Source organism: Glycine max, chromosome 8 (genome assembly GCF_000004515.6).
Source record: "Glycine max cultivar Williams 82 chromosome 8, Glycine_max_v4.0, whole genome shotgun sequence".
NCBI lineage: Eukaryota > Viridiplantae > Streptophyta > Magnoliopsida > Fabales > Fabaceae > Glycine > Glycine max.
In genome coordinates this window covers 45,695,556-45,721,850 of record NC_038244.2, presented here as the reverse complement: position 1 = coordinate 45,721,850, position 26,295 = coordinate 45,695,556, and the positions used below count along the sequence as shown (strand labels likewise).

The 26,295-nt window shown below is 32.4% G+C and overlaps 3 protein-coding genes across 4 annotated transcripts; 2 read left to right on the top strand and 1 right to left on the bottom strand.

Annotated features, from left to right (window-relative positions):
* Window positions 1-4,374: 4,374 nt before the first annotated feature.
* Window positions 4,375-11,628, top strand: LOC100817940 (uncharacterized). Its single transcript, XM_003530805.5, has 2 exons — window positions 4,375-5,173; window positions 10,040-11,628. Exons 1-2 carry the CDS (start codon window positions 4,890-4,892, stop codon window positions 11,421-11,423), a joined length of 1,668 nt encoding a protein of 555 aa, XP_003530853.2. The 5' UTR covers window positions 4,375-4,889; the 3' UTR covers window positions 11,424-11,628.
* Window positions 11,629-12,512: 884 nt separating this feature from the next.
* On the bottom strand, window positions 12,513-17,026 carry LOC100775904 (dolichol-phosphate mannose synthase subunit 3). 2 transcript variants are annotated; one of them, XM_003532228.4, is made up of 4 exons: window positions 16,804-17,026; window positions 14,544-14,653; window positions 14,135-14,242; window positions 12,513-12,744 (listed from the first exon to the last, which is right to left on the bottom strand). In XM_003532228.4, exons 2-4 carry the CDS (start codon window positions 14,643-14,645, stop codon window positions 12,685-12,687), a joined length of 270 nt encoding a protein of 89 aa, XP_003532276.2. In that variant the 5' UTR covers window positions 14,646-14,653; window positions 16,804-17,026; the 3' UTR covers window positions 12,513-12,684. The 2 variants fall into 2 exon arrangements, with proteins under 2 accessions (XP_003532276.2, XP_040873632.1); XM_041017698.1 differs by lacking the exon at window positions 16,804-17,026 and adding an exon at window positions 15,894-16,734.
* A 3,782-nt stretch (window positions 17,027-20,808) lies between these two features.
* On the top strand, window positions 20,809-26,117 carry LOC102665056 (F-box/LRR-repeat protein At4g14103). Its single transcript, XM_041017788.1, has 2 exons — window positions 20,809-21,553; window positions 26,049-26,117. The coding sequence occupies exons 1-2, from the start codon at window positions 20,840-20,842 to the stop codon at window positions 26,115-26,117; spliced, it is 783 nt and encodes a 260-aa protein (XP_040873722.1). The 5' UTR covers window positions 20,809-20,839.
* The last annotated feature ends 178 nt before the right edge of the window (window positions 26,118-26,295 follow it).

The window sequence follows — 26,295 nt, the reverse complement described above, 5'->3', positions numbered from 1 at the left end:
AGTACAACTAAATCAATGTTGGGTTTCTTTTTTATACAGCTAAATCAATTTTGGTTGGCTTGCCACTGCTGCTTGTATCTCATTCAGTCATTTTGAGCGGGGAACTTTACTTTTCTTAAATGCATACTTTAATTTATTAATCACAGATAATCGTTTCCATATTATTTAAAATAATTCTTTTTTATTTTTTTTTTAAAAATTGATAAATTTATTATAAGCGATAGAGTATGATTCGACTTATATTTTTAATATCAACTAAACGATTCATCTTACTTTCTTATCTTTTATCTTTTTTAATCTGTTATTTTTCAAAATCTTCAATTTAAATTTAAACTTAAATATTGCATTTAATTTAAATATACTAGTATTTTAGTCTATGTATTATATAAAGTAAATGTTTATTTTATAAATGAAAATTTATAATTTATGATAAAAATATACTTCTAAATATATAAATTATATTATAATTAAAATATATAATAAATAAATATTTTTGAACAAATAAATTATATTTTATATTTATGATAAATAATTTTTATATATTGAAAAAATATTTTTTTAAACTATTCAAATTCAAGTTAAAATAAGAAGATATTGAAAATGATAAATCAAAAAGAGATAAGAAGTTAGGTCAATTTGTTTAGTTGATATTACAAGTATCTGATAATATATCATATACATGTTTGAGCATATTTAAATTTTGAAGATAAAATATAATTTGAAATTGATTTTTGATATTCACGTAAAGCTTGTTAAATTGTTCAATTGATATTAAAATCTCTCAAAATGATATATCATATTTGTTAGTACTTAAAGAGGGTGAAGTTCACCACTTTTTGAAAGGATAGTATTCAAATAAAAGTGAATATGAGGGAGAGTGAGGAGAGTATAGGTATAGGAAAACATAATTTTCACACGTTTATATAGAGAGAGGGGTTTAGGGAAAAGACAAAGTTTGTGTCTTTTTTTTAAAGAAGATTTAAATAAATTTTCAAATTTTGTTTTAGGTTTTCAATAAATTTTAATCTGTGTTAAGTTCTAATTAAAAAAAGGTATTTTTTTTTAAATTTTTGTGGTCAGTTGAGTGAATATGTGATAGTTAAAATAATTAAAATGTAATTTTTGGTGGCTAAAAAGTTGATATTATTTATTTTGAATTTAAATTATGATTTATGACGATTAAAATTTTTCGTAAAAATAAAACTAAAAATCTCTCACCGTGAGAAACAATTTTGAGCCTTTAGATATATTTGATTTTTAAATGAAGGATTTAGATTTTTGTATGGTTAATTTAATGAGGAATATGACAAAAATAAGGTCATGGAGGAAGGACAATGGATAATATTTGATTAGTATTTATCAATTTAAATATGGTTTCCTTCATAAGTGACAGATCCAATATCCTAAATCAATGAGTACAAATTATAAAAAATAAATTCAGTGGATTTAATTATATAAATATAAATAAAATAAAATATAAAAATATAAAATTTTATTTATAAATTTGATAAATTTTAAAAAATGAGGGATATAAATACACACCCTCAAAATAATGTAGGTACGCCACTGCCTTCATTCATCTCATCGGAAGCAAAAGTTGATCGCGCTCTTGTTTGGGTTAGGATTTCAAGACTTGATCATATATTTTATGATAGAAATATTATATTAACACTTGTGGCTACTGTGAGACACCTATTAGTGGATACTAACACGCTGAATATTCGTTGTACTGATAACAAACGTATCCTATATGATATTATCAATGTACCTAACTCTGAATATAATACACAAATGACCAGTTATAGTTCCAAAATAATTCAATTAGGCGATAAACCAAACAATTTTATTTTAATCGACAATTTGAAAAAAAAAAAGTTTTTATCAAATATTTTGCACAAAAAAAAAAACAAGTAGTGTTGTTGAAGATAACTTTCAGATAAGAATATGATCTCATGCGTACCCTGAATTCTCCTCAGTCTTATTTTAATTGAATCCTAAATATACTTCAATTGGCAATTGCCTATGAAACTCATTAATCAACATTTTTGTCAACATTTTTGGCAATTGCCTAATTGAAAATTCATACGAACTCAATTGCTTTACAATTTGATTAATTATAACTAGATAATGACCGGCAAATAATTAATTAGAATATAGATTGATCAATTCTAAAGTCACAATTAACAACAATGAAGAGATTTAGTTGATTGAATAATAAAGAGAACTAAATTACGAATCACAATTAGGGTACACTAGTATACTTATATCACAACCCTAATCTAGGAAAATCAGTCAATCATGATTGTAATAAAGCAGTAAATCTCAATTGGAAACATAAAGAGCTGGAAGGGATAGAAACTTTACATGTTAGAACCCTTATGTTGATCTTCACGTTGGATCCTAGCCTAAAGGTCTTTTGTGTGACTTTTTTCCTCAGAACTTCCTATTTTCGAACAAAAGATGTAAAATTTGCTTCTGGAAGTCACTAAGCAGCTTTTTAACAAGGACAACTTATGATGGAGCCATCGAGTACTAAAGTGAACAATATCATCTCACTTATAATAATCCTAACCATGTCAATAAACTTCAACTCAGAATATTAACATTAGAGAAGAAGTGTTTAAGTTATTCTTATCCGTTAGTCTCAATTAACAAACTTTTTCTATCATGTCAAAAGTCTCACATTAAAATCAAAGTCTTACTTAAGAATTAAAATCAAACATCATTTATAAATATTATTTTCTCTTAATTCACTAAAATATCTTCCAATATAGACAAAATCACTATAGACGACTGAGTACTAAATACTTTAAATGTGATCATCCTAACAAGTCATAGGGATCAGGATCTGAATATCCTCGTTTCTAATTTATAGATAAATATGAATTTTCTCAAATAATAACACTAACACTGCTCACCAAAGGCACATAATTAAATGGCCAAAAGTCCATCACAGGGAATATCCCTAACAGGTACTACATTCGAATGAGTTGTCGATCTTAACTATGATGTTTTTTTTATTCAAATAGGCTTTTTTTGGGCATATTCAAGCTAATATGCATTGATTATTGTTTTATTATACGAGATTACAATTATAAAAGAGTTATAAAAAAATATATACATAATTGCAGCATAGTTTAATTTCAAGTTATTAAAATAAAAACTGTGATAATAATTATTTGAGAATCAAATTCTTTTAATTGTTAGAATAATATTGTAAAGAGTTTATTTTTATTTTTCCTTATTTTTTATTTATTTTCTTCCTAACAATAAAATAAAAATATACTAATATATTTATATGTGTTAAGAGTAACTCATTGATGGGGAGTTGCTCTATGATTAACAATTTTTAAGCAACTCTAAGAATATATTTATCGAGGAGTATTTATATGAGTTGTTTCATATTAAACAACATTACTTAAGTGTCTTTTTTCACTTGAGTATATAAGGTGAATTTGTTTATATAAATATCATTATTTACATAAGTAATCATAAATTTGCTTATATTGCTTAACAATATTATATCATAAATATATATTTTTAAGTATAATAAAATCTACAAAATTATTTAAATTTTTACTTTAACAATTTTAACATTGAAGTGAATTTTTGTTTAAAATACTTAAATTCATACAAAATAATAAGATAACAAAATTATGATGAGAGTCATATAAACCACATGGATTGAAGATGTTATAATACTAATAGCCTGATATCAGTTTCAGAAGTTTGGAGCATAATTTATTTTTGTCGGCAATGAATAAGGGAATAATGGTTCCTATGATTTTTTTAATTAATTATATTATTTCTTAAAAAAAGTATCTCACAAATAATGATAATCTTCTAATAAAGTGTGAATTGATCATGAAGTATTTTTTAAAATTACTTGATTAGAATAAAAAAATTACATTATTTAAAATATTATAACGTGGTTATAAAAAAGTATAAAAATACATAATATTTCATTTATCAACTCTTGAGAGTAGTTTGATTAAGTTGCTGACGAATTTAAACTTGTTTATTTATTAGAAGTGAAAAGTATCATCTATCAACTAATTATTATCAAACACTAACATTATAATTTCAACCTGAGTGAATTGACTGAACCGAATTATATAATTATAATTATTAAAAGAATGTAACTTCACCTTTTCAAATAATTATTTTTTGGGTGGAATCCCACAGGCAATATATGATTACACAGAATAAAGCTATAAAAGTCAATGAAATTAAATCAAGAGTCCGTCGGTTTCAACATTTCTTTTTTATTTTATTATCATCCATTTCTCATTCCTTACTCGTTAGTCGTTCCTACTAAAAACTACTGGAAATGCAAAACAACATTGCATAATAATAATAATAATCTTAAATAGTTTTTGTCCCATAAATTTGAGTCAAATTTGCTTTCAGTTCCTTAAATCTAATTACAATTTTTTGAGTCTTATAATTTAGAAATGATTTACTTTTGATTCCTAATTTAGAAATAATTCACTTTTGATTCCTAATTTTTTTAGTCTTATAATATTTTGGATTTTTTTTGTTATCAAGCTTTAATAAAGCTAAGGTGTGGTGTTTAACTTGTTTATTCCATTTCATCAGCAGCAGCAATGTACTTTTGGGTCACCAATCCACACACAAACACACAGACACCGGCATTTTCCAACATTCCCAAAGACAAAGTCCTAGGATAAGTTAAGAACAACTCCAATCTCTTGCACTTTCTTGTTTCCACATTATTATTATTATTACTACTACTACTTGTGTAGCGTGTGTGTTCCACATTGTTGCTTGTTGCCCTACCCATGATCTTGGAACTGAGATGAGAAGCCACATTGATTAACAAGAGCAACATTAGATCTCCCAAGTTGAAGTCTTTGGAGACACCCATTATGATGGGGGGTGTGAGTCTGAGGGAATCATGGTGTTTCTGCAAAGGGGTCAGCAAGTCTGAGAGAATGAAAGCTGCTATTTTTACAGGGAAGGCTCAGGCCATGGCCACAATCACCGCCACCGCCTCCACCGCCGCCGTGCCTAATGGGGCTTTCGGCACCGGGTTTTTAATCCACCGGAACCTTCTATTGACCACTCACGCCAATCTTCCGTCGGTGGTCGCCGCCGACACCGCTGAGATCCGGCTTCACAATGGTGTGGCTGCCACTCTTGTTCCTCAGAGGTAACCCCCCATTTGAAGGCAATGCTGTGATTTGGTTTTGCTTGCTGTAGTTTGTGTCATGTGTTTGTCATAATTGGAAGAAAATGTAGCCAAACTGTCATTATCCTTTTTTCTTGTTTTTTTTTTTGGGTGGTTGAGATTTTGTGTTTGCTAGGTAGGAGAGGGAGATAGTTATGCCAGTGGAGATGATTATTTGGCTTGAGGGTAGTTGGCTTTTGAGTTGAGATTTGTTTCTAGAAGCTGGTAACCAATGCAGTTAATGTGGTCAAGTTGGATAGGGATTCAGTTCTAAATGTTGGAAAAACCTTGTTGTTAGAATTGAGAAGAGTTCAGTTTTTTAGATCCTAGTATTTGAAAGCTACTTCAGGTTGGATCGGGTAGATTCGCTTGTGGAGGGAAAAGCTCCTGTTGCTTGATTTTTTTCTATTTATAAGACTTGAACTTGATACATTGTTTGAGGGGAACAAAACTCTTTGAACCAGCAAACATTCAAAAAGAAATATTAGTAGCACATCTTGGTTTTTTGGAACTATTTGTGCATGCGCAATATACTTCTTGCTAGTGTATTACTGTACAACACTGAGATATTCAACAGAAAGCCCTTGTCTCTATTTTATGTTTCATTTAATGATATATTCTTCCTTCATTGACTTTCTGTATACCTTCGATTCAATGAAGTTTGAGATTTTTTGCTACTTGTTTATTTTTATAGCAGTTGTACCTAACATTAGTTCACTTTATCAAAGGATATTCATGTAGAATACTAATGGTGGTTGCTAATTTAGTCAATTACTTGCTTATTAAAAATTAGTTAATTACTTATAGAAAGTTAAGTTCTACACGTATTAACCAGTATCATATGATTCCATTGCATGTGTTGATGTAGATTACATTGTTGTTGCTTATTCACATATTTGTAAGCTTAACTACTTAGTTTTCAGTACTGGCTGGCCAATCCTTACCAACTTGGCCTACAAGCAGATAGAAAGAATTACCAACTGCAAAGTATGGAGTCTTGTATATTTAATTTGAAACGTTGAATTTATTTAATTTATGGTCTGAGCTAGCTATTTCTAGGCAGAGCAGACCAAAATAGTAATTAAAAATTACTGTAAATGTTGGCTTGTGTTGTGTGCATTGATGTCAATAATCTAATAGTTATTATAGTTGGTTCTAGACTAACTATGATCCTTTGTAGCATTATTTATGTAAATGTGTGAATATGTATTCCTTCAAGATGCTGAAATTTATTTTCCTGACTATATATAATTCGTGATGTTCTGGCACTTGTACATCAAACTACACAGACTGGTATGATTCTACAGTCGGTAACTAGTTGTTAGCATTTTCATGTGAGGTATTCAGTAGTCTATGGTAGTTCCAGTCTTGTTCTTTAAAAGTACTTTATCTCTCTTAAGAACTTGTGTATATGGAATCATACAACAACAACAACAACAACAACGCCTTATCCCACTAGGTGGGGTCGGCTACATGGATCAACTTCCGCCATAATGTTCTATCAAGTACCATACTTCTATCCAAATCATTAAGTTCGAGATCCTTTTTTATAACCTCTCTTATAGTCTTTTTGGGTCTTCCTCTGCCTCGAATTGTTTGCCTTCTCTCCATCTGGTCTACTCTCCTCACTACAGAGTCTACCGGTCTTCTCTCTACATGCCCAAACCACCTAAGTCTATTTTCCACCATCTTCTCTACAATAGGCGCTACTCCAACCCTCTCTCTAATAGCTTCGTTTCTAATTTTATCTTGTCGAGTCTTACCACACATCCACCGCAACATCCTCATCTCCGCTACACCTACTTTATTCTCATGTTGGCTCTTGACCGCCCAACATTCTGTTCCGTACAAAATCGCCGGTCTTACCGCAGTCCGATAAAACTTTCCCTTTAGCTTGATCGGTACCTTTGCATCACATAACGCCCCCGATGCTTTTCTCCATTTCATCCATCCTGCTTGAATGCGATGATTCACATCCCCTTCAATTTCTCCATCATCCTGTATTACAGACCCAAGATATTTAAACCGTGTGACTTGAGGGATAATATGGTCTCCTATTTTCACCTCTGAGTTAGAAACCCTCCTTCTTTTGTTGAACTTACATTCCATATACTCCGATTTGCTTCTGCTTAGGCGAAAACCATGTGTTTCTAGAGCTCGTCTCCAAGTTTCCAACCTCTCATTCAACTCCTCCCTCGACTCTCCAAGGAGGACTATGTCATCTGCAAAAAGCATGCATCTCGGTGCTATCTCTTGGATTTGTTCCGTGAGGACATCCAGAATTAAGGTAAAAAGGTAGGGGCTAAGGGTTGACCCTTGATGCAAACCAATTGTGATGGGAAAATCGTCTGACTCTCCACCCTGTGTCCTAACACTAGTCGATACCCTATCATACATATCTTGGATAGCTCGAATATATGCAACCCTAACCCCTTTCTTCTCTAGAGCTTTCCACAAAATCTCTCTAGGCACTCTATCATACGCTTTCTCCAAGTCAATAAAAATCAAGTGCAGGTCTTGTTGGTCCATGCGATATTGCTCCATCACCCGCCGTAATAAATAGATCGCTTCCATGGTCGACCTTCCCGGCATGAAACCAAATTGATTCTCAGTAACTTGAGTCTCCTTTCTTAATCTCCGTTCGATCACTCTTTCCCATAATTTCATGGTATGACTCATGAGCTTGATTCCCCTATAATTTGCACAATTTTGTATATCCCCCTTGTTCTTATAGATTGGCACTAACGTGCTTCTCCTCCATTCCTCCGGCATGCGTTTTGACCTCATAATTTCATTAAAGAGTTTGGTGAGCCACTCAAGACCTCTATCTCCAAGAGTTTTCCACACTTCAATAGGTATGTTGTCTGGCCCCACCGCCTTACCGTTACTCATCAAAGAGTTAAATACCAGGAAATCAAATTACAGTCTTATCTTATCTTTTATTCAGCAAAGGCAAAAATATATAAACAGAAGGTTCAAGAATCTTATAGAAAGGCTATCGCATTTTCAATTTTTCCTTAATACCATTGAACATTAATAGTATGTTTGTCCCTCAAAGCGGACGATCAGGCAGAAGTTGGAATTTGTAGCTTCTCACAAACTAAGCTTTGGAATGTGTGCCCACATGGTGAAACGGGAAAACAAACACCCACTAAATAGTTTGTTCCCTTCTCATTCACTTCATATATATGACTATCTGTGCAAGGCATTTACATGATTCACCTCACATTTCAAAAATTATTGTCATTATTTACTTAAAGCATCTTAACACATCTTGAATATATAGAAACTGGTGTATAATATTTTTTTTGGAAAGTCATCTTCATTGCGTTTACACCTAGCTCACTTTAATTGCGGTCTCTTTGAAGTCTACCTTAATTGCAGCCTCAAAAACGGGGGCGGGGGGAGCTAACTGGTTTCGTGGGGTTGAGTTGGGCCCGAAGCTCAAATTCTAAAAACTTTATATACTTGATCTTAACTAAAAAGCTGGAAAAGGTATTTTAAGATGTAAACTTTTAGTTGATTATAATGGAAAATGTTGAGTGGTTGCATATACAAGATGCATTGTTATCTGAAATGTGAAAAAGTCATCTAAATGTTATGCATAATATTTAACAAATAACAAATGACAATTCATGATACATGGAATGGAATCATAAACAATCTAAAACAAATTCAAAGTCAAAATTTTGGTTTTGATGTTTTAGCATTTTGTCTAATTAATAATATAATTCTTAATAATTTAGTAGAGTTTTCTTCATAGGAAATGTTCCAAAAGAAAAGTAGACATAGAACACAGTTTCCCTTAGTAAGATCTTCATTTAAAATGAACCCTAAAAAGAGTTTGGGCTCATTTATTATACTGTCATACATTTTAATATGTCTAATTTCCCCCGTTAGTTTGAATATTGCATCCTTAATCTGAGAATTTTATGGATTTATGGGCATTTTATTAGTATACTTGAGTAACTTATTTACTATGCTCCCTTTGAAGCAAGTTTCTGCTGATTTTATTTTTAGTAATTCTCTATTTCATATTACCCTTTTAGCTGAAATTCATAATACAAAGAACATGGTTCTGCAGTAACTGACTCTGATGAAGAGCAGAATGTGTCATTATGTAGAATTTTCATGGTATTCAATGTGCAATGGAAGTTTGCTTTAGTTTGAGTACTTTTTTTCTGGCATTATGTATCCAATACTCTAGCATCTCAATTCAGACTCTGCATTCTGAAACTTCAGTCAACACTTTCTAGTAGCATGTTTGAAGTTTCTCCTAGTACTCCTTTTGGCATGTAGATACAAATGACATTTTATTTTGTAGGGCAGCACCATTTATCATTATGTTGTTTTTCATTCAATTTTGCAGATTTTGCAATTTTATGTTTCTGTTAACTTTGTAAACATATATTGAATTACATTATGTTCGCATACTGTTGTGTTTAATGACTTAATTTGCATTGTGGTCTTAATTTTTATTAATGATTTTAATCATATATATTATTTCTCTCTCTTTTTTTAAAAAAAAAAAAGGTGATTGCCTCACTCCCCTGCTTCAAAATTATGTGAATTTGGGTTTTTTAAATCTCATCTTGCTTCTTGCGTCGTTGAGACCACTCCTTTAAAAAGTCATTTGGTGGATATTCAAAGAGATTGGAACTTTAGTGTTTTCTACTCAGCTAGTCATTTTTATTTTTTATTTTGGGGGTGGGGAGCTACTTTTAGAAAATATATCTCATTGTCTTCTCCAATTAATTTATTATTATCTTATCATGAAAATCACCACTTATGGCAGTCCTTAGAGTGATTATTTTTAAACCAGAGCGTTATTTTTTTACTTGGTTTCAGGTTTTTCATTTCAAGTTCTGTATTAGATCTTACGATTGTGGGTTTAGATGACGCGGATGGAGACTCAAATGCACAGGGTCAGTGCCCTCACTACTTGAAGACCAGTTGTAAAGCCAATCTAGATCTGGGAAGTGCAGTTTACCTTTTAGGCTACACAGAGAAACAGGAGCTCACTGTTGGTGAAGGAAAGGTGGTCATTGCCACTGATAATCTCATAAAACTGTCAACTGATGGAATTCAATGGGGTCCCGGTTCTGCAGGTTTTGATGTGCATGGCAATCTAGCTTTTATGATATGTGATCCTATGAAATTAGCCACATCACCAAATACCAAATCGCCTTCAACTTCAACGTCATCATCATCATCCTCTTGGAAGAAAGACCACCCCATGCAATTTGGCATACCAATTCCTGTCATATGTGATTGGTTAAACCAGCATTGGGAAGGCAACCTTGATGAGCTTAACAAGCCAAAATTACCAATCATGCGATTGATGTCAACCGGCCCAAAGAGCGAGCACTCGTGTGCTTCCTTCACCCTGCGGCAAGTTTTCAAGTCAACTGAGGGCGATGATGATGACACCCCTTCCTCATCAAACAATGCCTCAAAGGCAAGGGATCAGGGACCAAGCTCTTCTGCTGCTACCAACGCAGTTGAAGAAGAAAGCTTGATCACTAATCCCAATGTTGCACATGTACAGGGAATCCCCACTCCCGAAATATACGAATCACCTAGAGTAACTGCTGTCCCACTCAGAAGGAAAGAAAACATACCATTACAGCTTTTGGACATCAATTTTCCTCCAAGGACTTCCAAACCTGCAGTTTTTCCACAATCATCCAAACCAAAAACTGCTGAAAATCTTGCCAAAGAACCTTTGCCCGAAAACCAAGTAGAAGGAGAACAAAACAAGCACACAAGGCCAACAACTCCTATTCCAGATGTTTCCTCAACAGGTTCTGTCAATGGAGCAGCTCAAAGTGAGGTTCAGTCTAGTTCGTCTCCCGTGGAAGTATATGAGATGCAAAATGGATACAGCAGCGAAGGAGAGACCATGTACTCGGCAGAAACAGCTGAGTCTCGCAACTACACAAGCCCCAGAGAGTTTAACTTTCAACAAGTGGGAAGGAGCCAGAGTTGTGTGAGTTACAATAGGTGGGGTGCTGCACCAAGAAGCCAAGTTGCACGCGGGATGATGGTGGAAAATCAGAGAAGCTTCATGCATGTGAAGAGAATGTATTCACAAGGTGCAACAACTTCTCAGCGAAGCAATGACTATTTCAGCCCCACTGTCTCCTCAATCATGAAACGTAACAGCGGCTCAAGCAAGCCACCACCCCGGCAAAGTGCTGTTCATTCTCCTTCACCCAGATGGATGTTTTGATTGATTGCTACTTTATATATGATGTTTCTACTTCATAAAGTAAAATTCAAAAAAAAAAGAAAATTTAAAGAAAAAGAGTATAGTGGCTTTATGTTTATATTCTTTTTGTTCTCCATATTTATATGCTCTTTATTTTTTATGAAACATGTGCAAAGACTAGTTATGGTGAATAAGAAATTTAAGCCAAAATGTAGATTTCTTTCAAGATGACTGAAGGTGATTACTATAGTTCCATGTTGAGTACAGTATTCCACCCTGGATTATCTAGTTATTGAAGTCAACAGAAAGCCTTGAATTGAAAACTCCCCACTTCACTTTAGTTCACACGTTCTGGAGTCAACATAAAGCCTTGAATGGCAAAGCATTCATTTATTTTGTTAATGATTAATTTCTAAAAAAAAAAAAACTTAAGAAGGAAGACATCTTTAATATTTTTTTTCAATCACGTTTTTTATATATATAAGATTCAAATTTGAGACTTTATTTAAGAAATGTAAGTTTAATTCTACTCAAACCATCATAATGTTGGTGTGACTTTTAGTTTTATTTTAAAGAAATTTATTTTTAAACGAGCTTTTAAAAATTAAATCATTTTTTTTCAAATTTAATATTTATGAAAGGTACAATGTACCCTGTGAATTGCTCTGAACTGACTAGCCCAATATGTAAAAACAAACTACTTCAACCTAGATGTCATTCTCGGCCTAAACTAATAATTGAAGTGTTGGCCAAAGTCAACCACAGTACAACCCAAACACAAGATTGCTTCTCTGCACCAAGTATGTCGTGGGACATACTTGACGTAAAAAATCACGGTTTTCCTGAAACTTTGCTTTTGCATTTTTTTTTCCTCAAATCATTTCCAAACACACTATGTAAACAACTCGAGTTGGTTCTGTTGAAACCATTTAATCAGACATGCCTATCAAGCCAAATTGAGCTATCATTTTTTTTTCCTTGATACAACAATGGTGACAAAGAAATTCGAATTTATGACTTCATCCAAACTACCCAGATCCCTTTCCAGTAATACACAAACACTACAAATTGCAATAAATTTTTTAAAATAAAAATAAAAATAATCACCAATAGAAAAAGCTATCCATTGATTATACTGAAAAGTTCATGTACATAAGCCAAAATCGAAAACAAACCCCACATTAGTATTTTGTGTATGAAGTTAAAAGCCAAAAATCTTTCGCAACTCCCAATCAGGTAATTTCAGAAGCTAATTCAGAAGATCATGAGATATGAGACTGCATCAACTGGAACTAACATCAACTCCTTTTTGTTTCAGATATTCCTTGGCCTCAACAATGTCCTGAAAAGAAGCAAAATAAGCAACTTTCTTTGGCGACATGCCACAATCAGCAAACCATATCTGAATTATATCTAAGAACAATCGCTTCAATTTTGCCACATCATGAATCCAGCACTTGTCCATTATAATCTGGTCATAATGATCAGCTCTACTGAATTGCTTAAAGGGAAAATAGGAGGATAAAACTAGCAATTGCATAATAACCATAATAATTGAACTATTTGAACAGAGTTAAGATTTGGGGGAGCAAGATCATTTTCTTATAGATGCAGTGCAATTTTGGAAGAGCAAGAGCAGTAAAGCACTCATAAATTGGGGTTGAGATTCCTAATGTAGGCAAAATTAGGTTTCTATTTAGCTGATGGAATTTACTTTCTGCCAGCATATGGAAAGAGGGCTGACTAAAATTCACAAACATATGGGAACATGAACCTTCATTGATGAAAGTATGTGTTGGAGATACAAAAACATTCATTTAAATCTACCTAATAGAGTAATTGAAGCTTGACATGGAACAAGGGGCAGACTATATGTCAGCGACAGAAGCATTGTTCAATGCAGATGATCCATTACAGTGTGATGGACATTCTTATACAACAAAGCAAGAGGGATATGAATCATAGTCCAGGCTTGCAGTATGCCAGATATGAAATATTAGAATATCCTTGTGATTACATTGGATTTACAAAATTATCCTTCTATCAGTTTTATGTCCAGTCCAGATTCTGCGCCTACATTTTTTTGCCAATCAAAATGATAAATATGAGGGAAAGGATCTTGGCAATATAATCCTACCAACTCCAGTGGTAAATGACACAGCCATTAACTCCATACGTAATTAGAACAACTGAGACATGCACCCCATGCTTTAAACTATAGAGTGGAGTCTTTAAATGTTTCAATGATCATAATAGTTAGAAACCAGGCCAAATAGTAATTTTTTTTTAAAAAGGGCCAAATAGTAGGTGGCAGGGGGAAAAACAAGTGTGCTTTGAGGAGACTTGTGACTGGCTTGATTTTGTGGTCATTCATCTTTAAGACTCTTCATTTTCTTTTTTACTTCTCCTTTGTAATATTATAAGAGGACATCTTATTCTTATAACTTTTTTTAATCTCAATAACATCTAATTTTGATGAATCTCAATAATAGCTAATTTTTCATCCAAAATAAGTATGTTGAAATTAAACATAATCATCTTTCAGTCCTGAAATCATTTATAGTTTATAGGTTTATTCACACAATTTTCAATTTCAAATGAGTAAACTACACATGCATGAACATCTAGTAACATCCATATTTCAAAGGCACTATAAAAGCACAAAGCCACAAACCATGGATTTAATTAAATAATACTACAATATCTAATGAACAGAAGGTGTAGAAGAATACCTTCTGCAATAATAGAGCTTCTTGAGGACAGGTTGGAAAATTCATCAGACCAACTCCAACCATTAAAAGACCATAACATCCTAAAGACACAACAAAATATATGGGTAACTGCACAGAGTACAGAACAAGGCATAGTCAGCATTATACAGGTTAGAATTCAACAAAATAGAGTTAAAACAGGATTGATTCAGCTGGAAAAGACCAAAGCAGTTTGCGTATAAGGCTTGGGTTTGAATCCAGCTGCCAGTAGTCCACCTTGGTAGGGGATCTACATGCACAACTATAAGCACTCATTGAGGCCAGTTGCATGCCCTAGCCTTGGAAACAGAAAGCAACCCTTCCCAAAAACTTTTTGTACCAAAAAACAAATAAAAATTAAAAATTAAGCATTAATAAAATTAAGACCTACCAACCAAGTATGGCTGCATGGAATCATAGAAGTTTGTAGAAGGCCAACCCATAACGCAGTAATGGCCATTACCAATGTCAAAATCTTCACAATATGCTTCATTTATCAATCTGAAATTATATAAATGTGTGTATAAATTCATTTATACAAAAAATGATTACAATTGTAAATACTTCATGACAAAAACAACATATATAGGTAATATATATTGTCTTTCAAACCTTCAGACAAGAGTACAAGACACAATAACCATAATACAAATCTACTCGCACAAGAATCCTCCTTGAATCCTTAATTTAGGAAAAATATAATTGTTGCCACTACCATCAACAAGGTACCCATGAAAAAGCAGAAGTCCAGTAAAAAATAAAGCCATTACTCAATCATCCAGGCTCATTAGGAAGAAGTGGATGAAAACCCCCACCACTTAAATCCACATTGCTAAATTAATGCATAAAATATTCAAACATAATTTTAAAATAGAGCTTTTAAACAAACCTTAAAAGGTACACTCAAACACTTAGACATAAGAGAAATATCTCAGCCAGGCAAACCCATTGAGCATTATAAGTTATCAGTTATCACAGATGTCTAGATTCTTAGTCATATTATAGTAGTTTCAAATACATCATAATTTTTCAGAATGCTCATATAGCTTTAAACATGATTTAAGAGGAATTGTCTGCATGTTATACATTCAGAAATTTTTTATATATTTTTATTACTTTCAAAAGTTTATAGTATCTTACAAATCTTTCCTACCTTCATTAATGAATCAAAGAGTAAGAGAGATCAAAGGAACCCAACCCTTAAAAACAAAATCTAACATAGTAAAAAACTTGTGTAGCTACTGCCATCAGATGGGATTTCCATGAAATTCATTTCACTGTCAACAATAAATATGATAGTTAAATGACTCAAAGCCCTTGCGCAATCTCCCAGCATCATTTGGAAGTTACAAGAATAAATTCCCAACAATCAAATTCATATTTCTCAACTAATCCAATAAGTAAAAGAGTAGAAGATTTTACATCTTAACCTGCTTTGATTTAAAGAATAAAAAAACATATTAAAAGGACCTTGTATTACTGGTCCAAAAGAAGAAAATAAACACTTCCTAAAAATCAAGACCAACTGGTCCAGACCTAAATGGAAAACAAATATCAAAAGAAAACAGAAAAACTCATGAATTGGATGAAGGAATTCAATTCATGACATTCAGCCATCGCACATCAAATGTATTCAAAATGCTAATATAGCCTTAAAAGTTAAAACTAATCAACAACCATTACATCAATGCAATCACCGCTAAAAACGTAAGTACATACAGGATTTCAAATCATTTCCTACCTCCAGGGGAAGGGTCAAAATAAATAATCAACTGAAACCACATTCATGAAAAAACCAGATCCTTCATGACTGCTTAATTGAATTAAAAGCTATTTGCCACTTCCATCAGGTGGGATCTCCATGAAATTCATTTCATAGTTTAATGCAACTCAAAGCCCTTGCGCAATCTCCCAGCATCACTTGGAAGTATCAGATACAAACCCTATCAACTAAAACCCCATGTCACAAAATGAAGGAACCAAGAATACCAAAAATCATCACACATCAAATGAATCAATTAAAAACAGAGGTTTCTATGATATTCAGAATGGCACCAATTCCTAAACAAAGAAAGCATCTATGACGGCTATTAAATAAAAATCTATTTGCCACTTCCATCAGGTGGGATCTCCATGAAACTCATTTCATAGTTTAATGCAACTCAAAGCCCTTGCGCAATCTCCCAGCATCACTTGGAAGTATCAGATACAAACTCTATCAGCTAAAAACCTATGTCACTAAATCAAGGAAACCAACAACACAAAAATCATCACACATCAAATGAATCAATTCAAAACAGAGGTTTCCAATTTCCATCATATTCAGAATGGCAGCAATTTCTAAACAAAGAAAGCATTTAGGATGGTTATGACAGCATATCCTAGAACTTATTTCAAGCCCGCAAGGTTATCAAACCGGAGAGTATACGTACTCAGGGGAGTTCTCTATAAACTCGTAAGAGTCTACTTCACATAAAACAATAAAAAAACACCTACGAATAATATACCAATTCAACATTTCATCACCACAATAAAGCAAAACAATAAACCAAGATGGCAACAACTAAAAAAAATATAGAAATCCAGAAATTCTAATGAATTTCATTACTGAACATCTAAACCAGATTGGAACGAAAATAAAGGATAGTTACAGCTTCAAAACGCGTTCTGAACTTTGAAGATCAAAGTGAGCGAGGTCTTCCCCTTCACCAAACAAGAATAGACGAAATCGCGAGTGAGAGAATACCAGAACCGGACTGGAGTAGTCGCAAAAAAGGATCAAGGGTTTGTCTGTTTAGTTGCCCATTAAACCTGCGTTTTCGGGACACGGATCCCCGAGTGTTCACTTGAGGAAATACAGACCGTTTATTAAAACCAACGACAGAGATCTATTCTATATGACTGGTGTTTGTTGGGACTTAAAGATATGTTTTTAGTCTTTTACATTTGAGAAATTATATTTTTTTTTCTTAAAAAATTTAATTTTACTTCATCAAATATTCAAAAAATTATTTTTTTTTTATCTCTTTTCATTAGATTAATGTTGTTATAATTTGTGATGGTTTTTTATCATCATAATTTTAGAAAATTTAATTTTTTTAAAATGAATTTTGATGATTTAAATTTTTTAACATATGTAAAAAGAAAAAAAATACTCTCACAATTTCACTTTACATCCATATTTCTTTTTATCTTTACATATTATGGTTGTTTAAAGTCATAAAAAATATCAATAACGGTTGACACAAGTGGTAGCCACTTGTGTCTCTAAATCAAGCAATCAAAGTTTCCAATCATGTTTAGTCTTTAGGTATAGAATAAATTGTGTTGGAAGAAAAATAGGTTCCAATCATGTTTAGTCTTTGGGTATAGAATAAATTGTGTTGGAAGGAAAATAGGTTCCAATCATGTTTAGTCTTTGGGTATGAAATAAATTATGTTGGAAGAAAAATACATACCGTGTGTATGCTCAAGGTCCCCAATGAAGATCTGTCACTACTTTTGACAAGAACAATTTCATACTAAGACCATGATTAAAAAAAATCATAAATCATAAAAAAAAGTTGTGGTTAAAAACTGTCACAAATTATAAAACTATGAACACAAAACTAAAAATAGATGTTTGAAAATTTGAGAAAATGTGAATTTAGGCCTAACTCAACTCCAAAAACCAACTCAATGGGTGAGGATTGTTTCTCACTTATATATTCTAACTTGATTTTATTTTTAGTCAATGTGGAATTTGAGTTTTTCCCAATACATTCCCTCACGTCTAGCCCTTCGTGGACTTGGTGTGTGAACAACAATGGTGGGTAACCCTTTTTTGATTAATCTTGAATATGAGACTTAGGTTTTTCCCAATACACCCCCTCACGTCCACCATTTCTTGGGCTTTTTGGTGCGTGAATAACAATGGTGAGTGACCATTTGGATTAATCTTGAATACGCTTTAATACCATCTTAGAATCTTAGAATGTGAGTTTAGACCTAACTCAACCCCAAAAGTTAGTTCAAGGGGTGAGGGTTGTCCCTCACTTATATATTCTAACTTAACTTTATTTTCAGTTGATGTAAAATTTGGATTTTTCCCAACATAATAAAAATATTTTTTTTAAGATCTAAAAAATCAATTACAAAAATTGAAGGACAAAATATATTTAAGTTATTTTTTAATATGACAATCTCAATAACTTAGTCTTAAACTCGCAAGTGTATCAAGTTTGCTATGGGACCACTAAGTTTGTTGCCAGTTTATCTAAAAATGTGTTTGTTCATTAGTTAACTTATGGTTCTTGTGAACTCATACGAGTTAACTCATGAGTTTGATAATCATGCAAACATGTATTTCTTTCGTCACATTATAATTGTTGTCTTATATTATTTTACATAGATCAAGAAAAACTAATAAATAGATGAAAAGAATAATAATTTTATAAAATTAACATTATCATCATTAATTTATTTTTTTATTTTTGTAGTCCATATCATTAATATTATAAGAAATGGAAACCATTGATCTTGATGAGACTAAAGCTGTAGGGGAAAAGGAATATCTTCAATTTAAAAGAAAGACTATAGCTTTAACGGATGCTACAATTGCAATTACTCCATGCTAGGTTCCAACAGCTTCTTAGGTACATTTTCTTCTAATAATGTTCTTCATGTCTTATCAAATTGCCATTCTAACCTGGGTCTATTTAAGCAAAAAATAACTCCTGTAGAATCATCTAGTTGAAAGCTAAAGCGTTTGAAACTAGGCACTTCCACATCAACCATTCAAGTAAATCATTATTCCATATTTCTTGCATGACTCATAACCATCACACCACTCTAACATTGCTTAGAAAAAGGATCCACCTCAAGATGAACCATAAACTAAACTTGTATCTCATGTGACAAGCATTACATCCACTGCATCTTCTACTTCATCATCAAATTTTACTCGACCCACACTTCCACATGTCACCAAAAATACTTTGGCACAATACTTTCGAATCTCCTTCAGCTTCCATGTCGGTTATTCCCTTTTATGGTTCTCCCATTGATGATCATTTTGAGCATGTTGAAAAATGTTTGCAAGATGACATTCTTTTAAACTCAAAGGTACTGAAATCTTTGAAATTGTCTCTTTCAAAACAATTTGGAGTTCATTTTGATGTTATCGTGGAAGAACCTATTATGATGTAGACTTTTTGTTATGAAAACTTCATGATGTTTCCTTGTAGATATCTTGGCTTCATCATGTTAGTCAATCCTACATCAAGATCCATCCTGAAGTAGCTTACTTCAACATTGATAACTAATGTAAGTTGTTGTTGGTGTCTTGTTTAATCTTTCCTTGGTGAAGGTTTTTGAATAGTCATCATTTCTTTATTCTGATGTTCAATATCAGAATCTCTTAATGACTTGTCTCATCTTCAACTCTATGCATCTTTTGATTAATCCTCAATCATTGTGATTCATATGAAAAACAAGATGTTGCTTTATCATTATAATGCTCCAATCTTAGAGTCCTTCTAAGTCTTTATTCTAGTTCAGCTTATGTACATCATTATGATGTTTCATTCTCAAATTCCTTCAAGGTCTTGACTTTGGTTTAGCTTTATTATGATGTTGTCTTCTCATTATAGCCTCTGATATTCATTTTGAGCAAGACCTTATTGATGTCCTTTACAACTTGCTAAGATTAAGGTCTTTATAGGAAGCTCTAACTCATCATTCAAATGGAGTTTCATTCAATCTTCTGAGAGTTATTTCTTTATGCAATGTTAAGACATTCTTTATAAACTTGTTTCGAACTCATTAGAGTACTTGTTCTGATATGCTCTTTATATTTTCAACCAAAACACTTAGCAAATATTTTAGCTTGCATAGCTTTCCTTGACCATCTTTGTAATTTTCTTTACTAATAGTTTGTCATAATTAAAACCTCGGAGTCTAGATTCAACAAGAGTCAGATGGGTTAGTCACATGTATATTTTTTAAGAAAACTTTATTTGTAAACTCTCGTTTGTTTAAAGTAATTGGTGATGTTAGAATAGTTAATAAGAGACTAAAAAGATAATTTACAAAAAATACATAGTTGGAAAACATTGCTATGTCATCAGTTAATGCTTTACTTGACAACAAGGAGTAAAATTGTAAATAAACAAAAATACAAGGATGAAAAACACTAAAAAACTTGTTTAGAGATTAAAAGCAAAAAAGGTGAAAAGTTTAGAAACCAAAAATATATTATACCAAAAAGATGATAATGTAATACTTGTTTTTCTCTAGAAAAGAAGTGTAATTCACTCTAATAGTTTTAAGTTAAATGGACTAAACTATTTATTTTAACATAAGAAGGGAAGACAATATAATACATGTATCACTCAGAAGAGTGGAATGTAATTTACTTTAATTTTAACTATATAAAAGTAACTTCTTTTTTTCGTGTACAATACGCAAACTTAAAATATTATTCATAAAACAAACCATTTAATAAGACCGGTTACAACATAATATTAAATTCCATCTCATTAAATGAAATTTAATATTATATTGCATTTGCTTTTAATGAATATGTATTTCATTTATTAGGAAAGGATTTCATCTGCTTATATATCTTTGGAAAAAATCAATACAAGAACAAAAAACTTCATCTACCATTCTCAAGATCATCCTTGCCTTCCTCTGAGTAATAGAAAAATGGAAACACAGGACAAGATCAGCGCATTACCTGATGAAGTCTTGGGTCACATTTTGTCTTTCCTTTCAACTCAAGAGGCCATTTCCACAAGTCTTGTCTCTAAGCGGTGGCAGCCATTGTGGCTCTCCATCCCCATCCTTGATCTCGATGACATAACTTTTATCCAAAATGGTAAATCCTACTCCTCCTTTTTTAATTTTGCTTTTGGCTCCCTCCTAGCACGTAATGTGCAACAACCCCTCAAACTTGCACGCCTCCGCTTCAACTCTTGCGGATATGACAACAACTTCCCCTACTCCCATTTCAAGATATGGGTAAATGCTGTTATTCAACGTGGTCTTGAGCACCTTCAGATTGAGATGCCCCGTCCATTTGAGTTGCCAAACATTATCTTGAATTGCAAAACGCTTGTTGTTCTTAAGTTGTATCGGTTCCGTGTGAATGCTCTTGGGTTAGTTCACTTACCCGCACTTAAAACATTGCATTTGGATAATTTTACTATGTTGGAGACTTGGCATCTAGCAAAGGTTCTTCATGAGTGTCCCATTCTAGAGGATTTGCGAGCGAATAATATGTTTTTTTACAACAAGTCAGATGTGGTAGAGTTTCAGATCATGCCCAAGTTAGTGAAAGCAGAGATTAAAGTTAATTTTAGGTTTGAGATTCCTCTGAAGGTAGCATCTAATGTGGAGTATCTGAGATTCTTCATCAAGGTAAGAATGGAAAAAAGAAAAAAATGTGTAGTTTCTTAAATTGTTTTCCTATTTTGATAAAGAGACACTCACATTTATGAGAAACATTGTATGTTGCATGGTTTGGGTTCACCCTTGGTCCAATCAATCTCCATAAGATTGTTAATTGAATATTTCAACTTATAATAAAGAAGTCATAAAATTGACTACATGTCATATGGAGATTGATTGAGACAATGAATATGCCATGGTCAAATCTACAATAATTTCTCATTTTTGGCACAATCTCTCATTGGTTGAATTTCATGCGGATAACATTAATTTGGGAATGAGATTCCCTAAATATGGCATAAGACCTACATATCTAGTGACATACACTATTTTCATGTAGGTCTCATTAGTGAAGGAATAAGATCCACCAAATAGGGTATAAGACTCGTGTATTTAGTGGGATTCAAATAAAATTTTAATAAGATAATGTTTTAGAAAATGAGTCTCAAAAGAGTGTGTTGTTAGCATTTTTCTTCTAGATAATTTCACTAATATTTTCATGTTTTGTCTTTACAACTCTTGCAGCCTGACACAGAGTGTTTTCCTGTGTTTCACAATTTGATTCACTTGGAGGTCAGCTTTTGGTTCGTTGTTAGGTGGAATTTGGTGTTTGAAATGATTAAGCATTGCCCTAAGCTTCAAACTTTTGTGCTTTTTTTGCCATTGGAATCATTTCCTCCCATGGTTTGGACTTTCCCACAAATTGTTCCTGAATGCATTTCTTCAAAACTAAGAAGGTGTACTATTATGAATTATAAAGGTAAGAAGTATGAGCTACAATTTGCAAAATATATATTGCAGAATTCAAGAGCTTTACAGTCCATGACAATCCATAATAAAAGAGTCAGAAATACATATTTCGCAAATCCTCAGGACAAGATTAGAATCTTGCAAGAATTAGCCATGTGCCCAAAGAGCTCTACAACTTGCAAAATTTTATTTAAATCATAATTAGTAGGCTTGTAAGTGGGTACTAATTGTTCCTAAATAATTATTACATTTTCAATTGGTTGATGCAACTTATGGTTTTGGAACATCAATTTGTTGTTATGAACTTATGATATATAATAGTTGTTGAATTGATATTTGGTTTCTCACATTTATGTTTCTGTATGGTAAATGTTAACTCTTTTAGTGTCTATTTGCCTATTCATCTGGTTCATTTTGTATTTAACCTATTTGTTCTTAAGCAAACAAGACTAGATTTAAAGGTCTTAATTTTGAGTATGTCTCAACATCTTTAAAATGTACATCCTTAAATTAACCTTTAAATTGTTTTGAGCTCATGACCACCCAGGCTAACCTCATAGAAATATCTTAGAATAGGTTATGTTCTCTAAGCTCACCAAACCCGTATATTGACCACATATTGAATTTTAGTTGTGGGCAAACATCTATGCTTAACACGAAAATTCTTCTAAACTAAGCATAATCTGATTTTTTTGTTGCTTTATTAACCTTGTTTCTATCTTTCTAATGCAAAATAGGGAAATTCTACCATGTGTGCAAATTTTGAAGGGTATTAGTACCTTCTTAGACTAAATCAATAAATTATAATATAACCACATGTGGTTATAATATTAATGTAACAAGGAACATATAATATGGCTTCGAGTGAATATAGTTAATAAGGTAAACTATGTTTTTCATCATTGAACTCTTCGACATTTATAATTTTGGTCCCTATTCTTTTTGACAACTGGTCAATGTTCTCCAACTTTTTTTTGTCTTAGGTCTTGGTCATTTTCGTTTGTTTCATTGTTAAATGATTATGTGATGCTTACTTTTATTATTATTATTTTATTATGATACATTTTCTAGTCATTAAAAATCGCCAAAAATTGAAGAACACATAAAAAATCAATGAAATAAAAAAATGGATTCAGATTAAAAAACAAACCATAACCAATTAGCAAGAAACATTGAACCCAATAATAATGAATCAACTCAATTGAGAGAGCGATGGCCATGTACAACAAGTCCTCCATGAATCAAAAGAAAATATGCATGCGCTAGTTACTCAATATCTAATTTGTTGTCTTGACCATCTGCAATTACATTTTTCATCATTTCATAAGCATAAAACTCAATGGCACTTTCTGGTGCTACGTCCACAACCGACAATCCATTGCCTTAAATTCACGAATCCACCTTCACAACATGCGACAAGTTAAGCGATGATGTGAAGGTTGTTGTGTCATATATATGATATCTAAGGGTCACAGATTTGGCCATGGAGACCACAGACCTGACCATAGAGGTTGTACATCTAGCCATAGAGATTGCGAACCTGGAGATCTTGTTGTTTGGGTAGGGCGTTGACGCCGACGATGAGACACATAGAGGGTGACAACAACGACACACGCAATGACATATAAGTCACTTTGGAAATGATGTTAGTAAAGCTACACATAAGGTGTATAGTTATAAATGAACCACACATATTTTCTACATACTGATCTAATACATTGCGAGAGAGTTACACTCAATTTCATAGTATTAATCTTTTTCCTGGTACCTTGCATGCTTTTTAGGTTCTTGCAATTTGTGACGACTATCAACTGTCACATTTTATTAATCCTTTCAAAAACACTTTACTTCATAGTAAAATAATAATAAAACTAAACATCATGTCATCATTTAACGGTGAAATAGATGAACAAGACTAAATCCTTGAATGGGAAAAAAGTTGGATAACATTGAATGGTCGTTGAAAAGTTTAGGGACCAAAATTGTGAGACACCGACAAATCGGTCTCTAAAAAATGAAGAACACAAATTTAGTCTTTGAATGTGCAAAAAATGCAACAAATTAGTCTTATAGATAATTTAATGACAAATTGGTTTGTAAACTTTACAACTAAATGTGATAGTTTGCTCCACTTAGAGATACCATCTTCATCTTGCCTTTCCAAAAGTGATAGTTTGCTCCACTAAAAGATCCCATCTTCCCCTTGACCAAAGAGCTATGATACCACTCTAATGAAAAAATAAATCAACACAATAACAAAATCAATAATAGAGCAATATGCAGTGAAAATAAATTTTTTAAAACTTGCAAGAACCTATGAAAAACAACAATAAAATATAAAATGCAAAATAGAAATCAAGAGTACACAAGAGACACAATTTGTTTAACATGGAAAACCCCTCAATGCAAGGGTAAAAATCACAGATCGTCCAAACCAAAGAAATAACTTCACTATAATCAATAAAGGTACAAGAAAGTTTCCAACAAGTACACTGAAATGTGCTACTAATAGCCAAATCAAAATAGAATATCAATGCTTACAATAAAAAGATAGGAAGATGAAACCCCAAAATGCAGAATAGAGAATGCAAAACAGTTAGATATCATTTTAACAATTCAACCGAATAATTTAAAATATCACATGTGTAAAACCTACCGTCAAAAACTAAGTCTAATCCAACAGTGAATGAATCCATAGTTGTAATATGAAAAATCTTCTCTAATGAGTGTGCAAAAATCATAATAATTTTTCCTCGTAAACCCAACAGACAAGAGCTTTACCAGACGACTTTTTGTGTCGCATTCTCTTCTTTCTCCGGGAGTTGCTACGTGCACCCAGCAAACAGTGAATGGATGAAAATGCCCTTCTGCAAATATCATTTCCGGATGAACATTCTTCCTGAATCATTCCGGAAGACACTTTTTCCGGGAAATTTCCGGAAGACCCTTCTTCCGGAAGAACGTGATTCCGGAAGAACTAAGGAACACTTTCCGGAAGAACGTCATCCGGAATGTTTCCGGAAGAAAGTTCTTCCGGAAGATAACCTTCTTCTTCCGGAAATTTTTTTTTAAAAAAAATGATATTTTTTTAATAATTTAATTTTAATGAATAAACTAAGTTATAAAATAATTAATATTATTATACATAAATAATTAGTGAACATAATTATGACTAATATTTGTAATTTTTTTACGTGCATGTAAATGTAAATATTAATTCGTGTGACAATTTAGTATAATTTAAATCATAAAAATTAATTAATTCGTATATTTTATTAAAGATATAAAATATTTATTATGATAACATTTAATTTGTATTACAAAAGTTAATATATAATAAAAAATGATTATTATTTTATAACAATGTCAAGAAAAAATAATTTTCATTTTATAATAATAAGTAAAAATAAAATAATATTTAATGCATATGTAATGACGATTTTGCCCTATGTAATTTTCTTTAAATTTACTGCGCTTCACGCTTCCATTTCTTACTGCGCTCCATCCTTCGTTGCTTTCTTTCGTTTTCTTGCTATTGCTTTCCACGCTGTGTAGCTTTGAAGATTTGGTGGTCCCGTGAAGTAGGTGTTCCGTATTTGAAGATTTGGTGGTCCCTGTGAAACAGGTGTTCCGTATTTGAAGTTTTGTTAGTCGTTGTTCTTCCTATTTCGTCGAAAGTACGCATTTATGGATATTTTTTGCGTTTTCTGGCTAGTTTTTAGAGAAGAAAACCAGTAAAAAGCTGTTTGTAGAAGACGCCGGAAAAAATGGGAAAAAGGGATGAGCCTTAGTAACTTCCGGAAGAACACTTCTTCCGGAAAGTTTCCGGAACAGGTTCTTCCGGAAGCCTCTGCCGTGAGCCCTTTTTCCCATTTTTTCCGGCGTCTTCTACTCTCGTCTTCTACCCTAAGGTTACTATCCTAAGGTAACTATCCTAAGGTTCCATTGCTACAACAATGCTG

What these genes read in the sequence shown, in the direction of transcription:
- LOC100775904 (XM_003532228.4), bottom strand. Translation starts at nt 14,645, where the DNA reads ATGAAGCATATTGTGAAGATTTTGACATTGGTAATGGCCATTACTGCG. An exon ending in CATGCAGCCATACTTGGTTG is followed by an intron (nt 14,243 to 14,543) that starts GTAGGTCTTAAT and finishes TACTCTGTGCAG; the next exon opens with TTACCCATATATTTTGTTGT. An exon ending in AAGCTCTATTATTGCAGAAG is followed by an intron (nt 12,745 to 14,134) that starts GTATTCTTCTAC and finishes GCTTCTTTTCAG; the next exon opens with GACATTGTTGAGGCCAAGGA.
- LOC100817940 (XM_003530805.5), top strand. Translation starts at nt 4,890, where the DNA reads ATGATGGGGGGTGTGAGTCTGAGGGAATCATGGTGTTTCTGCAAAGGG. An exon ending in GCCACTCTTGTTCCTCAGAG is followed by an intron (nt 5,174 to 10,039) that starts GTAACCCCCCAT and finishes ACTTGGTTTCAG; the next exon opens with GTTTTTCATTTCAAGTTCTG.
- LOC102665056 (XM_041017788.1), top strand. Translation starts at nt 20,840, where the DNA reads ATGGAAACACAGGACAAGATCAGCGCATTACCTGATGAAGTCTTGGGT. An exon ending in ATCTGAGATTCTTCATCAAG is followed by an intron (nt 21,554 to 26,048) that starts GTAAGAATGGAA and finishes TTTTCTGGCTAG; the next exon opens with TTTTTAGAGAAGAAAACCAG.